This window comes from Xyrauchen texanus, chromosome 28 (genome assembly GCF_025860055.1).
Source record: "Xyrauchen texanus isolate HMW12.3.18 chromosome 28, RBS_HiC_50CHRs, whole genome shotgun sequence".
Taxonomy (NCBI): Eukaryota; Metazoa; Chordata; class Actinopteri; order Cypriniformes; family Catostomidae; genus Xyrauchen; species Xyrauchen texanus.
This window is the reverse complement of record NC_068303.1, coordinates 26111600-26131094: the sequence shown is the minus strand read 5'-3', so window position 1 is coordinate 26131094 and position 19495 is coordinate 26111600. Positions and strand designations below refer to the sequence as shown.

Below are 19495 nucleotides of genomic sequence, written 5' to 3'. Positions count from 1 at the left end.
TATAAAAAAAGACTTGCATATTTGCAGAGAATGGATTTATTTACTGGTCAGAATTTCCATATATCCATAAGTACGGTTTCATTAGATTTTATGTCATGAACTCTGTAAACGTTGGCAAATCCTGTTACTAGTTCTTTCTTTGGAGATTGTAGCAGCCTTATAACATGTAAAAGCAACCTTGTTTTATTGCATGTTTAAAACCCGTTGCACCCAGAGGGCTTAAAGTTGTATAGCAGCCAGCCACTTAAAATTAAACTGAGTAATGTCAGATATGCCAGCTTTCAGTGTATCATTTCAAGGAAATGGGTTGAGAATGCCACTAAGAACTACACAAGGCCAGATATTCACTCATGAACTGAGAGTGTTTCCAAACCAGCTATTTATTTACCTGTAATGTAGCACATTGAAAGTAATGTTTCAGTTATGGGGCTTTTTGACAGAAAAATCAGACATTAGTCAGTAAAATTCAGAACATGTAAGACTAATCCAATAAAATCATAGAAATACTTGACACAAAGCACAACAATCTCAGAAAACATGTCAATATAGAAAGAGATAATTTCCATCTTAAAGAAATAATTCACCCAAAAATGAAAATTCTCTCATCATTTACTCACCCTCATGCCATCCCAGATGTGTATGACTGTTTTGTTATGCTGAGTACAAACAAAGACTTTTAGAAGAATATTTCAGCTCTTTAGGTCCATACAATGCAAGTGAATGGTGACTAGAACTTTGAAGCTCCAAAAAGCACATAAATGCTGCATAAAAGTAATCCATGCTACTGCTCACTTTGGGTAAGAAACAGATCAATATATTAATCCTTTTTGACAATATATATTAAAGTGGAGATAGTGATCTGTTTCTCACCCACACTTATCCTATCACGTCTGAAGACAGATTTAACCCCTGGGGTTTTATGGATTACTTTTCTGCATTTATGTGCTTTTTGGACCTTCAAATTTCTGGTTACCATTGACTTGCATTGTATGGACCTACAGAGATGAAATGTTCTTCTTAAAAGCTTTGTTTGTGTTCAGCAGAAGAAAGTCATACACATCTGGGATGACATGAGGGTGAATACATCATGAGAGAATTTTCATTTTTGGGTGAACTATCCCTTAGATTATAGAAAGAATCCTATCATTCTGCAAGCCACTACAAACTATTTCAGCAACATTTATATCAAAGAGCATAAATAATATTTTTTTCTTTAGTCTTTTCACCAGTAGAAGACATATCACAGTGTTTTTTGCCCTACAAAGGGCCTTTTGTTCAATGAGTTTTCCAAAAAGTATAAAATACATTAATGCAGGACCTATACTATTACTACTTGATTTATTTCTAAATTAATAGATAATTGAAGATTTTGGCATCACCCCCAACCCCTCTTTTTTATATAAATTCTGAATGGTATTACATTGTGCAAAACATCTTACTATAATATTTAATCTCTCCAGAATTTACATTTATCTTAGTGCAACACAGAGGTAGCATGAAAACTACCTGTTTTTTTTTTCCATTAACACTTAGTAACATTAATCTGCCAACTTAAACCAAACAACAGCATTTAACTATTCAAAGAAAACAATGAGTATGAGAACAAGCAACACATTCGAAAACCTACTGCTACTAACTTTCCTTGATATTTTCATCCTTAAACTTCCTTGTTAAACATTCAGTTTAATGCAGAGACCAGGACAGATGTCTCTCTTGTTAATTACTTATCAGATTGGAATTTAAAGAAAAGCATGGGGATGCTAACATCTTTTTCTTTGAATCCTACATTTTAGGTTACAAGAATAAAGTTTTCACTGACAGCTTCACCAGAAGAGGGCACTATTGGCTAAGTCAGCTAAGATTTTGATGACTGCACTACATCTGTCCAACTGTAGCATCTTTTCCTATATTGCTTTTGGTATATTCGGCTTTGGCATGGTACAATGGATACTGATCACTTTTTCATTAAAATGACCATGCTGACTCCTTAAAATCTTAACTGCCATGTACTGTCAGAATTTAGTGAAACAGGTCAGCACTGAACCTGGTATGCTTTGAAAACCTCACATGAAAAAAGTGACCACAACCTTTATGTTTGAATAAGAAAGGCTGAATCTTCATTATAGGTGTTAACTGATCCTACAGTAAGGGCTGTGTTATCTCACTATTGGAGAGACGCAAAGGGGGTAGCTGCCTTTGTGTCACCTGTTGCACAAAAATGAATAGGAAACCAATCACAAGGGATGCACCAAGGATGGACCCCACTGCCCATGCATAGGAAGGCTCCTTGGGCACCGATGGGACCACTGGCTTTGGGGTTGAAGTCTCCACTAAGAGGTCCTGCACACTTGCCAAAGAACCATTGTTGGCCAAGGGTCTGAGACCAAGTATTTTGCACATGAGAGGATAGAGGTCCACAAAGCGCATGTTGGCCTTGGTATAGTCACAACGGAAAGCTGGTCCACGTGCAACAAACACAGGTTGCATGCTGGGAAGGCTGTTGTTATAACCATGGTTTCCCACTGTAAATAATCAAACACATAGCCATTATAAATGTGTTATAAAACATTATAAAAATGAATTAATGAATAAATAAATATGAATATGTTTCTTTGTCCTAACTGAATTGGGAAAATAGTCACAGATTTAAGTGTTAAAGGAATAGTTAACCAAAAATGAAAATTCTCTCATCCTTACGTTGTTCTTAACCGGCATGCTTTATTTAGCCCATGGAACACACACACACACACACACACACAAAGACATTAGTCTAGAATGTTAGCATCAGTCACCATTCACTTTCATTGCATTTTTTTCCCATATTATGCAAGTGAATGGCGACTAGGCCTGGGTATTGATACAGATTTTCCGATTTGATTCACAAGCTCCCGATTTAATTAGATTCCGATCTCGATTCGATTCAATATCGATTCATATACATTCCTGTTACAATGTCCATTTTGCTTTCTCTCAGCTAATGCTCTTAATTATAAAGGAACCTTCTAGGCAACCCTTGTAGGTACAATCCAAAAATATGAATTTTACAAGTTATATTTTATCATTAGTTTTCCATCAATTTGGTCACATTTTAGCTTCTCAAAAATGTTCAAATTCAGTCTGTTCCATTAATGAATGTCTTGAAATTGCATGCATAATGCTGCGTATATATTTCTTAAATTTTTCTTGCATAATTTGTACTATTTACTGACTGCGAAAGAACAGAAAGAGTATTAAGAGACATTATTAAATGATTTATGGATCCGTGGATCTGGTCCTTGGACAAACAGAACGAGTTAAACCAAACTTTTACTCTCAACATGCAGTGAAAAGATCTCTGTGCTAATAAATTCTCCACTAAACTACACAATCACTGGTGCGTGAAATCTGAACATTTACAAAACAGTGGCTCATCATAGACATTTTTAGTTGCATAGCGGAGATTTGGTTGCATATGTGAGTGATTTACTTGCATTAGAGAGGGTTGCCGCATTGAGTGAAAGATCGATCTTTGGATTTATGAATTGAAATCGAGATTGTTCAAACAAAGCTTGTAATGCATCAGAAAATGTATATTTTTACCCAGCCCTAATGGAGACTGAGGTTAACCTTCTCCCTAACATTCCTTTTTGTGTTTCACAAAAGAAAGTAAGTCATATGGGTTTGGAACAACCATAGTGTGAGTACACAACAGAATTTTTGGGTGAAATAACTTCTAAAAGGTTGTATGTCACATCCACAGTATCTTAACTTAGCTAAACAGTTTGTAAACATGCTATTTTAAAATACACTGCAAAAATGATGTATAAATACTATTACGTACACATGAAGGATCCATTTCTGGTTTGCATGACTGTCCATCCCTCTTTGACCTCTATAATAAGAGGCATTATTCTGACATTGTGTCTGTAGTGGTAATGCTCTGGTATCTCCTCCTTTTTGTACACAACCATGTTAGGGTTTGCGTTCTTCAACAAACTGTAGACCTCTTCAAGTTTGCCTAGGTTAAGGAAAGGATAACACTCAACCAACAATTATTGCAATATAATGACATAAGAATGCTTTATATTCATTCTTACCTTCTTTGGGCAAAATACCAACTACAGGGCTCTTGTCTATCCATGTATAAAGATCACGGCTGACATATGTGTCCAGCTCAATGATCTTATCATGTGATAACTGTGTCATTCCATGATCACTTGTAACAATGAGATTGATTTTGTCATAAAGGCCAACTGCTTTGAGCTTTTCCCTGAGGAATCCTAACTTCTCATCAATGTCTGCTATGACTACATCCATCAGTGGACTCTCTGGCCCCAAATTATGCCCACTCTCATCTGGTTCCTCCCAGTATAAGACACCAAAATTGATTGCTTCAGGCCCTAAGAACCAGTCAATGAGTTTCTCAACTCTGGTCTCAAAGGCCATTGATGCATTATAGATCAAGTAATGTGTTGGATATGTTCCACCAATTGCTACATCTGATCCAGGCCACATGGCAGCCCCGCTCTTCCTCCCAGCCTTTTGATTGGTCACCCACAACGGCACAGCCCCCTCCCACCACCACGCATCATATACTTCTGGCCCCTCCATGGAAAAGGACCGGTTTCGAATGGGGTCAAACATTTCGTTAGCAACAACGCCATGGGTTTCAGCATGTAATCCTGTCACTAAGGTGTAGTGGTTAGGGTAGGTCTTGGTGATGTATGTGTTCTCCACTTGCTCGACTTGCACACCCTCATCCATCAGGGCACGAAAATTGGGTGTAGGCACTCGATTCACGTAATCCCAGCGGAAGCCATCAAAGGACACCAGTAGAAGCTTGCTTTGCTCCTCCTGCAGAGAGTTAGATGGCCATAACAGGACTAATAAGCAACTCAGGAAGCAGCTCTTAATCACTAAGAGGTTTGGCATGATGGCAAGATGTTTTAGGAAAGAGGGACCTAAAAAAAACAACAAAGAAATTAATTGTTAGCATGAGCTGAAGAGGAAAGGTTTTGACCACGCATGTTAAACACGCTTAAAATTCAATTATGAATGTCTTATTATGTGTCATATTATTTGCTGCTTACTAGGGATGTCCCGATACCATTTTTTTTTTGGTACTCGCCGATACGGTGTCGATACCTGTTTTGTTTTTGCTTTTTTCTGAACTGCAAAGGTAGAAAACCTTTCAAACTTTTTATTTACATTTTATCATCAAAATGGTGTTTAAATAAATAAATAAATTCATTAAAATTTAAATCAAATGAAAGTATAACAATTCATTTTCAACATGATATTGTATTTTTTTTCCCCGAATGAAGAGCTTTTATTCAGAACCTCACAGCACAATCTAAAATACATTGGAGTATTTTTTGTCAAATAGAAGTGCTGCACTACAGATCATCACAGAAATAATTTATTGCTTAAATATAATAAAATTCCTATTAAATGATTATTATTATTATTAGTTGTAGTAGTAGTAGTAGTAGTCTAACTTTGAATGTTACATTTCTGTCATATTTTTCTTTTATATAAATCAAGCTTTTATTTTGAAGTGTTTCTGTGTTGTTATGACCAAGTAGCTCTGATCAGAACCCTTCTATATGTGGGAGCCTTCAAGCTTAACCTAAAATAGCATAACGATGCAGTCCCAAAGACATTTTATGGGCAGTACACTGGCCAGAAGACAACAGTACATTCTTTCTGAATGAATGTCAATGGAGAAGATGCTTCATTACGCTGAATAAACTGCTTTTGTGAGGAAACACAAAAATTAAAAAGATTGACCGCCTGTCCAATAATCTTCAACATTTATTGCACTAAACAATTATTTTGGAGCGAACTATGTGTGGAGTTTCCTACAATAAAATTGCTGTTTTGTAAGATGACACAGATGGCACCAAAAATCACGCCATGGTCCAAACCACTGCGATCAAAATTTTTTCCCATTCTGATGGTTGATGTGAACATTAACTGAAGCTCCTGATCCGTATCTGCATGATTGTATGCACTGCAGCCACATGACTGGCTGATTACATAATCGCATGGATAATTCTTGGTGCCAGACGGGCTGGTTTGAGAATTTCTGTAACTGTCAGCGACAGAATTTCAGTCATAAACTGACTTCAGTCGCACACAATAGTCTCTAAAATTTACTCAGAATGGTGCCACAAAACAAAAAACATACAGAATAGGGCAGTTCTGTGGAAGGAAATGCCTTGTTGATGAGAGAAGTCAACAGAGAATGGCCAGACTGGTTTGAATTGTCAAAGTCTACGGTAACTCAGAAAACCACTCTGTACAATTAACCATTGTTTTATAACAGTAATACTGTAGTTTCTATATAGTAACCATGATTTTAGTATATATTGTAACCATGACAGTAACCATTGTGGTTACTATGATTTTACTGCAAATATCATAGTTAAACTATGGTTACTGTTTTAAAACAATGATTGTTATTTTAAGGGCAAACCCATTTAAGTGTTTACCAAATAGATTATTCTTTGGATTTAGTAATATTTTGTTATGAACAAAGCTACTGAATACCAAACCATACCGAAACACTAAAACCGTGATGCAAACCGAACTGTGAGAAATTCGAACCGTTACACCCCTAGTATGTATACAGCAATATTAACAGCTACAGGCATGTATGTACGGTTATGTATGTATGTATTAATTTAACTTTGGATTTCTTATTCATCCATCGCAGTGCAGCCTACACTTACTGCGCCTGCTCAGTTAACAGGTGCATATATCTTATACACAATGTACAAAACTGGATACATATCAGACTTAAACGTCCCAGCCGTTTGAAACCGCGCGCAAATGTATCAAAATAACTAAAATGTGACAATTTTACAGTGCGTCAGAGAAAATGGAGCATGATGACATCATACATTATGCAGCGCATTTCAGCCGTACATCTGTAATGCTGCACACTCGATTACTGGTGTTTTTAATTAATCTACAACATAATTCCAGTCGCATCTAAAATCACATTCTATTACATAAACCAACCTACCTCAATTCACCCGCGGACTTCTCAATTTAGCGGTGAACGAACGGAACAATGCACATCGCAAGTTAGCGCAGTGCATTGGCTATGACAACCTTAAATATAGTTGCATTACATCATGAAAAGGTCCTTGATATGACAAGCCTTTACAGTTAAAACGGGTACATATAAAACGAAACAAATATACACAGACTGTGCGGGTGCAAGAAATCGTTCGACTTACCTCAGTGGACGATATTTCGCTCTGCAATAAATAAATACAGGGTCGACCAAGGGAAGTCCCGCCTACTGCCCTCTCATAAAAAAATGGCATTAGGAGATGACAAGCTTCCTCGAAAACCACCAGAAAATTATTGAAAGGCGCTAAATACCAACAACACAATTAACTGTATTTTTATTTAACAGTTACTATTAATGCACCTGATGTTTAGTCTACTTATACATCTAAATTATAGTCGTAAATGTCAATGAAGCGTTCCTACATTTGTATTGTATTTTTTAAATTGTATTTACATTTATTTATGTATTTATGCTGTATACAGTAGCAGGAGAAAATTTCAAAATTTACAAAATTCTCAAAGGGCCCTGTCACAAGACTTTTAGTGACGGCTACATTAAAATTGTAATGTCATGCTCCCTGCAGAGTGCCCACATCAAGGGCTCTGTCCTTGAGTAGGGCGTAGTGATGATCACTTTCGATTGGAAATCGCCCTTTGTCTGCTATTTAGATAATACCTTTTAAATCAAATTATTGATCAGTATATAGCTGCCAGTGAAGTGAAAATGTAAGGGGCCGTTCACACCGAATCCGTATTTCGCTGTTTTTTAATTAAACAAACGTAAACATACGCTTGACGGACGTTGCGCCGCGACTCACTAATTTTTCGGCGTCTCGCGCAGCCGCGTCACGTTCAAAAGAACTTTACATAAAACGCGTCTCGAGACACCTGCGTTCTGTCTCATTTATTTATTTTGCCCCGTTTAACGTGTTTGAACGGCCCCTGACAGTTAAATTGACATAATTCTCCACCAGAGGTCAGGCAAACATAATAAGCGGTCATAACCCAATTGAATGCGTTTTAAAGTGTGTTAATATGCATTAGAAAATAGACCTAATATCACGAAGAGGTTTGGTGTTTGACCTTTCTTGGAGTTTTTGTTTTTATTTTTTATATTATATTAATAATATAACCAATTCTCTGCTAGTCCAATTTACTTAATTATTTAATCATTAATACAAAACTGCGAACGACTGGTAGGTTATCTTTCTAACTGTTTGTAAAGAGTAAGTTAAACTTTCCTCACGATGAGATCCGGGGATGCTGCTGTACTAGGGGCTTTGAGCAGATTCTTCACCGTCTCCACGACAACCACCAACTGACGCAGCTTACGCCCCTCCTCCATTCAAGGCTCTCATTCAAGAGTAAAAGCAGGGTTGATTCTGCCTTCCGGCAATCAGTGCCTGATAAACTGCTATGAAGGTAAGTTTGTGTTTGGTTTAAGAAGTTGTAAATTCGCAACTTTATATCTCATATTTTCCTTAACATATTATCTGCATGAAGGGGTGTTCAGACTCTGAACCCAAGCGAACTGGGTCTTGCATTAGAAAAAAGTGATCACACAGTTCTTAACTCGAGCATAGTTTTTCAGCTTCTTGATTAAAAGTCACGATTGGTTGACGCTTGGGTTGAATGGTGATAAGTTTCTTAAATGCTTTCTATGATATATCCACTTCACTTAGATCATGTTAATCTTAACTTTATATTTCAATCATTTGTATTCACTGACTCTTCATAACTGACTGTTATTGCATCTCTCTTTAATGAGCTGCTGTGGTGCATCTCAACGTGTTTGATTTGATTTTTGTCTTGAGATTGAAATCAACCAGTTTCATGTTCCTCCTGAATTGTCTATAGACATAAGTTATTCAACACCCAAACAGGTTTTCACGTGGGGTGCATTTACATAGTTAATCATTACTATGTGATAGATGTGTAATAAATTAAATATTTGGTAATAATCAAAGAAATGTTATTTATGACATGTGCGATAAAAGACAAATGTGCCCATCCTGAATAACTGGCATGACAATGGAAATGTATTAGTAATTAGGAAAAGACATTGGCCAGTCATGTCTAATATTGGCCATGAAACGAGACTTGCTGGAATAGTTAATTTCCACTCCAAATAGGACAATATTTTTTTATGCTGAGAGAACAGGATTTACACTCCGGTAAAGACATCTAATTAGACATGGATGAATGCAGTTATTCCAAACTGGATTTAAGCATGTATTATGTCTGGGAAAAGGAGAATTTTCCCCATAAGATCTGCATTCTAAACATTACTTTAGCGAGTGTGGAAAGAGACGGCAAACAAAACCATTAATGTTGCAATGTTTTGGTTTAAATTTTCAAATAGGTTCTGGAAGCAAGTGTTATTAGGGGAAAAAGTTAAATATATATATATATATATATATATATATATATATATATATATATATATATATATATAATACTAATAAATAATTGAAAGAAGAGAATATAAAAGTTTTTCAATATTAAATTCTTTAAACTCTTTATGTAAATGCAGAAAGGAGAAACTAAAGAGCTTGCTTAGTCTATTAAATATTAAAAGTAGGCTTAAAACTTTTATTAGCTAATGTTAGATCTTTATAACCAGCTTTAATTGTGTCATAGTGACAGCTTGTGTTTTTACATATTCATCCTTATATAGACAGTTTGATTTTCTATTACAAATTCATGTGAGAGTGAATATTCATCAAAACCTTGGCATACTGCATTTTATTCTCACATTCTATTAAATATCCCCCTGGTGGCTCAGGGCCTGCTCTTTGTAAGAGACCCAGCACTTCACATATTTTAGTTCACAATGAATGATCACTAGTTTGTCTTGTTCCCTTTTGCAATATTTAAAAGCCTAGCCAAATGTGTTGGTCTTTAGTCTTGGAGGATTTTGAGGCACTTTATTTTTAACAAATCATCTCTCAGACTAAAGTGAGAGTTGTCAGGTTTGACTGGATCACCAAGTGAGATGAGTCATGTTACTGCCGCCACACACACAGAAGGTGCAAGGGATGGATCAAGGCGCTAAATGAGCCGAGCCATCAGGAGTGTGATTAGTCCCGGGGGCTGTGTGGAGGTTAAAGTGATGCCAATCAAGAACCAACTTTCCCCTTATGGGCAGCACGCATTCCTACAGCAGCTGTCTGGGATGATGTAATACGTCAAGGCGATGCGCCAAACACTATATCACTCATAAATCAGACGGAAAGCTTTGCGGGAAAGCATTTAAAATGTGGGTGGTCCTGAGACTAATTACATTGTAAGCACAATGCTGATTCTTTGTCATGTAAAAGTATGACTTCTGGGTATGTGATTATGTCTTGTCAATGGTACTGCCCTGGAAAGTTAAAACACAGTAACTAACTACACATTAAGTCAAAATAAAGAGGGTCCTGTAACAGACAGGTTTGGCTCAACAATGCTCAGATTCAATGAAAACAGAGTAAGACTATTTTATAATCCACATTTGGCTCGACAGTCAATAAACTTCAAAGCCATATTTCTCAATTTAATTGTTGGTATGTTACTGCATTTTGACATTTTATGGAAGTGTAGTGGTGTTGCTTGTCAGCATCACTTGGCATAATTTCACATTCATTATGAGAGACTACAAAGCAGTAGCTTTATATTCTTTGGTGTTTGTCACAGGTCTGGCTGTTAGAGTGGACTGACATTTTAGTCCTCCTGTGCTGACTCATAGGCTGTGCTTTGTTGCTATGGCAACCACTAGCTTTGTAAGATCCAGAGTGTGATATGAGGCACAGACGGAAAGGGTCCATGTGATCCAAGTTCCCGTTTAAGCCATAATTCTGTCTTGTAGATACTGATTCAGAGAGATTTTACTGCACAAGATTTCACTGATAAAGACAAATTCAAAGTAAATCATTCAATACAAATTAAAGGGAGAGTTCACCGAAAATGTAAATTCTGATATGACTTTCTTCTGTGAAAAAAAAAAAAAAGATTTTTAGAGGAATATCTTAGCTCTGTATGTCCTCAAAATGCAAGTGAATGGTGACCAGAACTTTGAAGGTCCAAAAAGCACATAAAGACAGCATAAAAGTAATAAATTCAACTCCAGTGGTTAAATCCATGTCTTCAGAAGTGATATGATAGGTGTGGCTGAGAAACAGATCAATATTTAAGTCCTTTTTCACTATAAATCTCCACATTCACTTACACATTCTTCTTTTTTGTTTTGTTTTTGGTGATTCATATTCTTTGTGCATATCAACATCTGCTGGGCAGGGAGGAGAATTTTTAGTAGAAAAGGACTTTCTCACCCACACTTATCATATCACTTCTGAAGATATGGAATTAACCATTGGAGTCATATGGAGAACTTGAATGCTGCCTTTATGTGATTTTTGGTCACCATTCACTTACATTGTATGGACCTACAGAGCGGAGATATTCTTCTAAAAATCTTTGTTGGTGTTCAGCAGAAGAAAGAAAGTCATACACATCTGGGATGTCATGTGGGTGAATAAATCATGAGAGAATTTTCATTTTTGGATGAACTATCCCTTTAATAGAGATTAACCAATATAGTTTTTTTTTTTTATGACCGATACAATACAAATGATTTTATGTTTATGTGTCCGATAACTGATTTTTAACTATTGTTTTATTTCTGCTTTTAGACACAATAATAACCAAATAATTAATCACGAACCTCTGTAGGTGAACACCTTGCTTTATGAGAATAACTTTGTTCACAGTCAACAAAAATAAACTTAACCTGTTATATTGGATGTATGCCTATACACTTGAAAAAGCCTCTTCTCGTAATGAACATTACATTTACATTTTTGTAATCTATATTCTTTTTTACACTACAAAGGTGGTACAGAATCTGCATCTGTAGTGACATATACCAAGAACATTTTTAATTAAGCAGACTGTTTAATTCTACTCAGTAATTACAATTGCATGATTAATGTTATGAGATTCATGGTTTAAATATAAAATGATGAACATAGAAATATGAAATGAATTAAAATATGAATTTATACCTTTTAATATGAAACGATAAATTATTAAATATATACTCCACCATGAAATAAACAAAGTTTATGGCTGCTCTCATGCTGCATTTAATTTACAATGAACCAACGCAGCATCAGAACTGCCTTTCATACTATCGGGGTTGAGTTTGTTCAGAGCAGGGATGATTTTCTCTGGCTTTTATGCTGCATTGCATCTTTACACCGAATTTTGAGCAGGCACAGAGCAGCTTTTACTCGGCTTACAAGCCTTTGCACACTTCCACTAACTGAGTACATCTTTGTTTTGGGTTATGCCTTACTTTACCAGTAAACCTTAAATTAAAATAAATGTTTATGTGGGAAAGTGTCAAATATTGTGTAAAAAACCGATCTGTATGTTTATCTGTCTAACTTTACAGTACATATTAAATACAATATGTCAATTTCCTTTCTTCAGAGTCTTTTATATACTTCTTCACTTGTGAAAAGTGATTAAAAGTAGCAATTTGCCTTGATTGGAAGAAAGGATACGGACCTAGAGGCAAGCTGTGGAAGTACTGTGCTTGGATGGCTATGCTACAGGGATGATACTGCAAAAAAAAAAAAATGGATTGCCATTATCCGCTTCGTTGATTTATTTTATAGGCCCACAAATGTGCATCAGCAAGCAGATCCAAAGATTCACAGCATATTTATTTATCAAACAAGCAGTAAGATCATATGAACACTTAAATTGATTTTCACAGTTTATTTCTGGCTATACTATCCACTTCCTTGAAAAGGCATGGATGCGAACTCAATACCACAGATTAATATAGAGGACTATGATGGCCTTGAGGTTGCCCCAGATGATCACCTGAGAACCTTGAAAGCACTGACTGAGAAGTTAAGACTTGTAACCAGAAGGCCATCGTATCTTGAGTGGATGGCACGAGTAGAAGTTCAAAGCTCGAAAGGCTTACTGGTTTCAGACGGATCATCAGAGCAGGAGAAAGATGCCCAGCTGAAGCCCAGTGGAACACCTCAGAAGAACAACCAGAATTCTGAAGTGACTGCAGGAAGCAAATCGGCATCTACAAGCCTGGGACAATTTGAAAATATTGAAGAGGCTCTTGTTTGGCTTAGAAAAGAACTGGTAAGTGAAACCTATTTTAAATATCTGTTTTTATTGAATTAGATTATTTTTGCTGCATACAATAATCCATATCTTCAATTGGTGACCACAGATAGTTTAAATCCTCAACAGGATTTCTGTATAAATTCGTCATGAAATGTATCTGACCTTCACAACAATAGTCTAATTTATCAAGTCACACACAAATAGTGATACATTTTCATGTATTTATTGAACACATTGTGTTAACATTGACAATGCAGGCTGGAAAAAGTATGTGAACACTTAGATTTAAGAGAAGCTTGTTTAGAGTGGAACTTATGTTGTTTAGCGCTAAAAACAAATTAAGTTGTAGCATACTGTAAACCAGCTTCTTTCATGCACTCATGAACACGCAATGGATGTCTAGATTTTCTTTAAAAACTTCAATTTTGAGTTGTATGTCACAAAAACTATATGACTATTTTTATCATACTTTAGGGTATTTTTTAAGCTTGAAAGTAAGGCACTATCAACTGCCATTTTATTGAGAAGACGAGCTGTGCTAATAAACATCTCCTTTTGTGTTCCACATAAGAAAGAAAGTCATAGGGGTTTGGAATGACATAAGGGTTATTAAAGTATTACTGAATTTAATGTTTGGGCAAACTATTCCTTTAAGCAATATTCTTTTTCCAGCAAATATATTTCAGTAACACATTTTCTGTAAGAGAAGAAAACAAATAGTTCATCCCATTTACTCAGCTAATTTCAATAAAACAATGGAGTGAATGTGCAAGCCTCAATTACCACATCACTGTGCAAGCTTGCCATTCATGTTAAAGTTAGTGGAAAGGATGCTGAGCAGATGAGCATGAGTGGCAATCAGTCTGTTTCCACGCTTTCTGTTCCTGTGATTGTAATCTTTTTGGTTCCACTCAGCCATGTGGCTCATTATAGCATATTTGTATGCACAGTCTATTATAGCTAGGGCACGCAATGTGGCTCCTTTAGCCACATCAGATGCTGTTTTCCACTGTGTGTGTCCACAAACATTTGGACAGAGAAAATTAGACACAATAACAAAGAAACTGAGACATTTATGCATGGCAAGAGGGACTTCTGAGAATCCATATCACCAAACCCTAACACTGAGGCTGTTGTAAGTGTGAAATGAACAAAATAATGTTTTTTTTAACAAAGTAAGATCTACATTTCCATATTTATTCAAATGGTCAGAAGCAATTAAGCAAATAAAGGAATATTTCTGGTTCAATACAAGTTAAGGTCAATCCAAAGGCATTTGTGGGATATTAATGATTTTGACATGTCCCAACTTTTCTTTAAAGAAAAGCGAATTACATCGAGGTTACAAAGAAGCACTCACAATGAAAGTGAATGGAGCCAATTTTACGAGGGTTAAAAGGCAGAAATGTGAAGCTTGTAATTTCATAACACCACTTACATTAATTCTTCTCATATGAGCTGTAAAGTTGTGTAAATCATCTGTCTTACGGTCGTTTTAGCATTTACAGCCTTACGTCGTCATGGCAATGAAGTTGTAAAATTGGCTATAACTTTAGACAGAGAAGGTTAGTAAGCGATTTCATCACTCTTAAATCACGTTGACAGCATATTGTTTATATCTTGTGGCTATAACTTTGAAACAGCGAGTATTTTAAAGTTTACTGATTGGCCCCATTGACTCCCATTGTAAGTGCCACACTGGAACCCAGATTTTTGATTTATTTTAAAGAAAAGGAGTTAATTTTTGTGGTAATTAACATTATGTCACCATGACTACACACGCCCCAATCGGGCTAATAAGCCAAGTAGATCCTACACCACTGAAAGTTTACTCTTGTATTTAATCGACATTCAAACGTCACTCTGGTTTCATATTAAACTTGTTTTCAAGGATTCAGTTAACAAGGCTAAAACTAAAATTGTAGTTGTCTGTTTGATTTTCTGTCTTTGGTAAAATACAAAAATAGGTTTTATTTTGTCCCGAAATGGCCAAGCTGCTCTTTTCATTTTACTCAGTAAAAGTAGTACATTCTTCTCATGCACTACATTCCAAGTCTTCTGAACCCATACGATAGATTTGTGTGAGGAAGTTTGATATTAATGACATGAATCAAATGACATTGGCTCTAGCATTATTGTGACAAGCCAAGTCTGAATGTGTCTTTTCAAATGATATCTGAGAGCGATTTCCAGCGAATAACAACTTAATTTTTATTCTGTTCCTCACACAAAGCAGTCATATTCCTTTAGAACATTTGAAATGTAGCACCTTTGTGGTATGGAATACTTTTAAGGTGCTTTTTTTTTTACTAAACTATGATGACTGTACATATATCTGTCTGTTATTTTTTTGAATATATTGCATGCACATATATTTCAGGATAAGCAATGTATAATGTAAGCAAGCTAATAATCCTTTAAGAAGATTAATGAATTTCTCTGACCTATATTGATTCATAGAAGGAAATGCGCCTTCAGGACCAGCAGTTGGCCCACCAGCTCATGCGACTACGTGGTGACATCAACAAACTCAAAGTCGAGCAGACATGTCACCTGCATCGCCGAATGCTCAACGATGCCACATTTGGCCTGGAGGAGCGCGACGAGCTATCAGATCTTATGTGTGATGGACCTGTCACTCCGGGATTTGGCCTTTCTTCACCACTGCGTCTCATTGGTGTCACAAAGATGAACATCAACTCCAGACGGTTCTCCCTTTGCTAGTGGAGACAAATGTGAGGTTGTAACAATGCTATAAATATTTAAAAAGCGAAGAGCAAGATGAAATCAATATACTGACTGACTCAATTGCAAAAAAGAAAGTGTGACGGAAAAGGGACTACTCCGGTAGAAGAAAGGTTTGAGTAAATAATCTTTGACTGAATAATAAAGTGTTTTGGAACTTAAGAGAAGATGACCTACCACAGAACATCCTGTGCCTCGTTCTCCATGTAGTTGTGCTGGTGAAACCACTTGGATTGATCAAATAATCAAATAAATATTTCACCCATTACCCGCTCTATGCCTTAGATACAGTCCTTGTCATGAGCCTGTTTATTTCTTACAACAAACAGCCTTAAAGGGATATTTCTCCCAAAATTTTACATTTTCATAATTTACTCACCCTCATGCCATCCCAGATGTGTATGACTTTCTTTCTGCTGCAGAACACAAACAAAGATTGTTAGAAGAATATCTCAGCTCTGTAGGTCCATACAATGCAAGTGAATGGTGATCAGGCCTTTGAAGCTTCAAAAAGTAGATAAAGCTAGCATAAATCAATCCAAATGACTCTAGTGGTTTAATCCATATCTTCTGAAGCAAACCATTTGGCTTTGTAAAATATAACTTTTAATGAACATCTTGCAATTGCAGTCTCTAAGATTTCAAGCTTGATTACACTTCCTATAGCGCCATCTAGCGCACTGCACATGCATCAAGCACTAGGAAATGTAATCAAGATTGAAATCATGAAAGTTCCTAGAGACTGCAATGGCAAGATGTAAAGTGAAAAGGGAGTTATATTTTGGTCTGTTCTCACCCAAAACCAACTGGATCACTTCAGAAGACTTTTCATTTTTGGGTGAACTAGCCTATTTAAGAATAAACCAATTGACATGGTAGCTTTTTTTTTTTTGCCCATTACCCTGATTTTGCATGGCATGTAAACAGCTTTATCAGCATTCTTATCATCTTATCCAGTGTATGTAAGTATTGTGCGCATACATGACTCTACTTTGTTTGACGTCAATGGCAAAGAATAACTTAATTACTTCAAATCTCATGTATCATGGTTTTCTTGCTTTGTCTGATTTTTGAAATAAACAAATTTTTGGGAGTTATCAGTGTATTGGTGTGCATGTAAATGGACTCATAGATTGAATGATTCATTCATAACATAAAAGATGCTTATTTGTTGCCACCATCTGGAGTAATTATGCAATCACTAGAAATGGTCACTGAATGAATCAGTGAATGAAATCTAAATAAATGAACATTGTATAAAAATCCCCACCACGGACATGGAGAAGCAAAGTGATACAAGTAGTGAAGTGTCCCAGTGCTGTTGGACTGTATATCAGCTCTCTTGGAATGCCACTCGCCCAATCAGATTTGAGGACTGGAACTACAGTAAGTGTTGTAGAAGAAAGCAAAATCACACCTGCAGTTGTGTGTTGTTTTAGTAAATATCAGCACTCTTGCTCTTGTGGTGTTACTTTAATTATAAATTAAAACTTATATATACACTGTGTGTGTGTGTGTGTATATATATATATATATATATATATATAGCTAATGTCTGCCACTATTTACCAAACAATTTTAGCTCTAATGAGAGTTTGAGTCTCTATGTGTCACTGTCTCCAAACCAGCTGTCTTATTCCACTGACATCTAACAAGACATATGGTCCCAGATCCTTGTTAGCTTAGGTTCAGGGCACTGACCTTTGGCACCATTTGTGTGTCCTTACAGCAGTTTCTTTAGTCAGGATGTGCTCCTTAGTTACAGTGAGTAATGGTCTTACACATGCATGCTTCCTGCAATGTGAGTATGTGCTGTGTGAGTTAAATGAGTAGACAGATGGCGGTGTCTCTTGGCGCCCAAAATCTCTTTCTCAGTGTTTGTCTTCAAGAGCCGTGTTATGAATGAACAGCTTTGCTGAAGCCAAAGTTTTCTGCTTGGATACACTTTTGGCTGAGTCATTTTAAGGACCACCAATGGGAGATGGGCAGAAACAATAATGTGATTTTATGTAGGGGGTGCTAAAGCCTGTCCTGGAGCCATGTGATAATACCAGTGTCTGTCTGTTTGAGGACACTCATTTTGATTTCAGGGCAATGCCTGTAGCATAAAAGATGTAAAAAGTCAGAATTACAGCACATGTTTATTTTACAAAATATTAGCCCTCCAGGTAACCTCAGAAGAGGTCATGAGGGAAATGTCCACTAATGAGGGAGAAGGACTCTACTATTGCACTGTGGGATACGTTTAATCCTCCTTATCGTTCCGTGATAGCTACATGCTAAGATAAATTAGGCAGGCTTATGCCTATGTTAGGAATTCTGCTTGCATGCCTATTTTGGTCAAGGCTTTTGTCGCTTGTTAGTTTAAAAAATATTTCGAGGGTGTAGTGAGCAATCTCTTCAAAGCATAAAGTGATTTCATTCAAGGATGCAGACATTCAACTTTTATGCTTGTGGTTTATAGATTGCAAATGTGTGTGTATATGTGTCCTTCAGGCAGTTATGTGGATTTCAAAACAGAAAGTGAAGCCAAAAATTTTTTTGTAACTGAGGTCGTTACACAAGGCATTACACCAGTAATAAAAGTAAATAAACAAGCATGCAGGGACAAACTCAATGAGTAAAACAGGTATGTCAAGGATTAATGGTCTGAATATGGTGAAGGCTATGGTCGGCAAACTGGATTAGCTAATGCGTTCATGTGCCTTGAAAACTGTTGGTCGAGTGCCCCCTGCTGGCGAACATTTTATGGCCAACATGCAACAGTCTCAAGCGTATTAAAAAAAGCAAGTATTTCCTTGTCCACATATGTTTTAATATACTGCAACCCTAGAACATATTCAGAGTAGCGCCATATTTAATTTGTTGATGGGAATAAACATGAAACTGTGAGGAAAGGACTCAAATTTCGAATTTTATGTACGTCAGCCATTGACCCATTGAAGAAACCCAGATATCAGACGCACATCTCCGAGTTGTCTTTTTATTAATTTAATTTATTTAGACCTTTCCATCTGGAAAGCATCAAAATCTAATTAACATCTTAAAAAGATCAGATTTACAAACATTCAAAATCATAAACGTCAGAAAGACATCTGCTGAATGCCTTGTTGACATCCGAGACATTGACCTAGGCGTATTGCAGATGAGCGCTAGATGGCGCTATAGGAAGTGTAATCGAGCTTGAAATCATGATCTTGTCTAGAGACTGCAAGATGTGTAGTGAAAAGGGAGTTATATTTTACAAAACCAAATGGGTTGCTTCAGAGGAGTCATTTGGATCGTTTTTATGCTAACTTTATCTACTTTTTGAAACTTCAAAAGGCCAGATCACCATTCACTTGCATTGGATGGACCGGCAGAGATGAGATATTCTTCTAAAAATCTCTTTGTATTCAGCAGACGAAAGACATACACATCTGGGATGGCATGAGGGCAAGTAAATGATGAGAACATTTTTATTTTTGGGTAAAATTTCCCTTTAACATGCATTTTTGATGATCAGACTGCAATCAGATAGCACTTGACCACATAAAATGTTGTAAATGCAAAT

At 36.4% G+C, this 19495-nt stretch overlaps 2 protein-coding genes across 4 annotated transcripts; one reads left to right on the top strand and one right to left on the bottom strand.

Moving 5' to 3' along the window:
• Positions 1–197: 197 nt before the first annotated feature.
• enpp5 (ectonucleotide pyrophosphatase/phosphodiesterase 5) lies at positions 198–7284 on the bottom strand. 3 transcript variants are annotated; one of them, XM_052096343.1, is made up of 4 exons: positions 7227–7284; positions 4077–4940; positions 3821–3997; positions 198–2522 (listed from the first exon to the last, which is right to left on the bottom strand). In XM_052096343.1, exons 2-4 carry the CDS (start codon positions 4909–4911, stop codon positions 2140–2142), a joined length of 1395 nt encoding a protein of 464 aa, XP_051952303.1. In that variant the 5' UTR covers positions 4912–4940; positions 7227–7284; the 3' UTR covers positions 198–2139. The 3 variants fall into 3 exon arrangements, with proteins under 3 accessions (XP_051952303.1, XP_051952304.1, XP_051952305.1); XM_052096344.1 differs by lacking the exon at positions 7227–7284 and adding an exon at positions 7010–7185; XM_052096345.1 differs by lacking the exon at positions 7227–7284 and adding an exon at positions 5070–5126.
• Positions 7285–8467: 1183 nt separating this feature from the next.
• On the top strand, positions 8468–16460 carry fam167ab (family with sequence similarity 167 member Ab). Its single transcript, XM_052096351.1, has 3 exons — positions 8468–8484; positions 12535–13212; positions 15658–16460. Exons 2-3 carry the CDS (start codon positions 12862–12864, stop codon positions 15919–15921), a joined length of 615 nt encoding a protein of 204 aa, XP_051952311.1. The 5' UTR covers positions 8468–8484; positions 12535–12861; the 3' UTR covers positions 15922–16460.
• The last annotated feature ends 3035 nt before the right edge of the window (positions 16461–19495 follow it).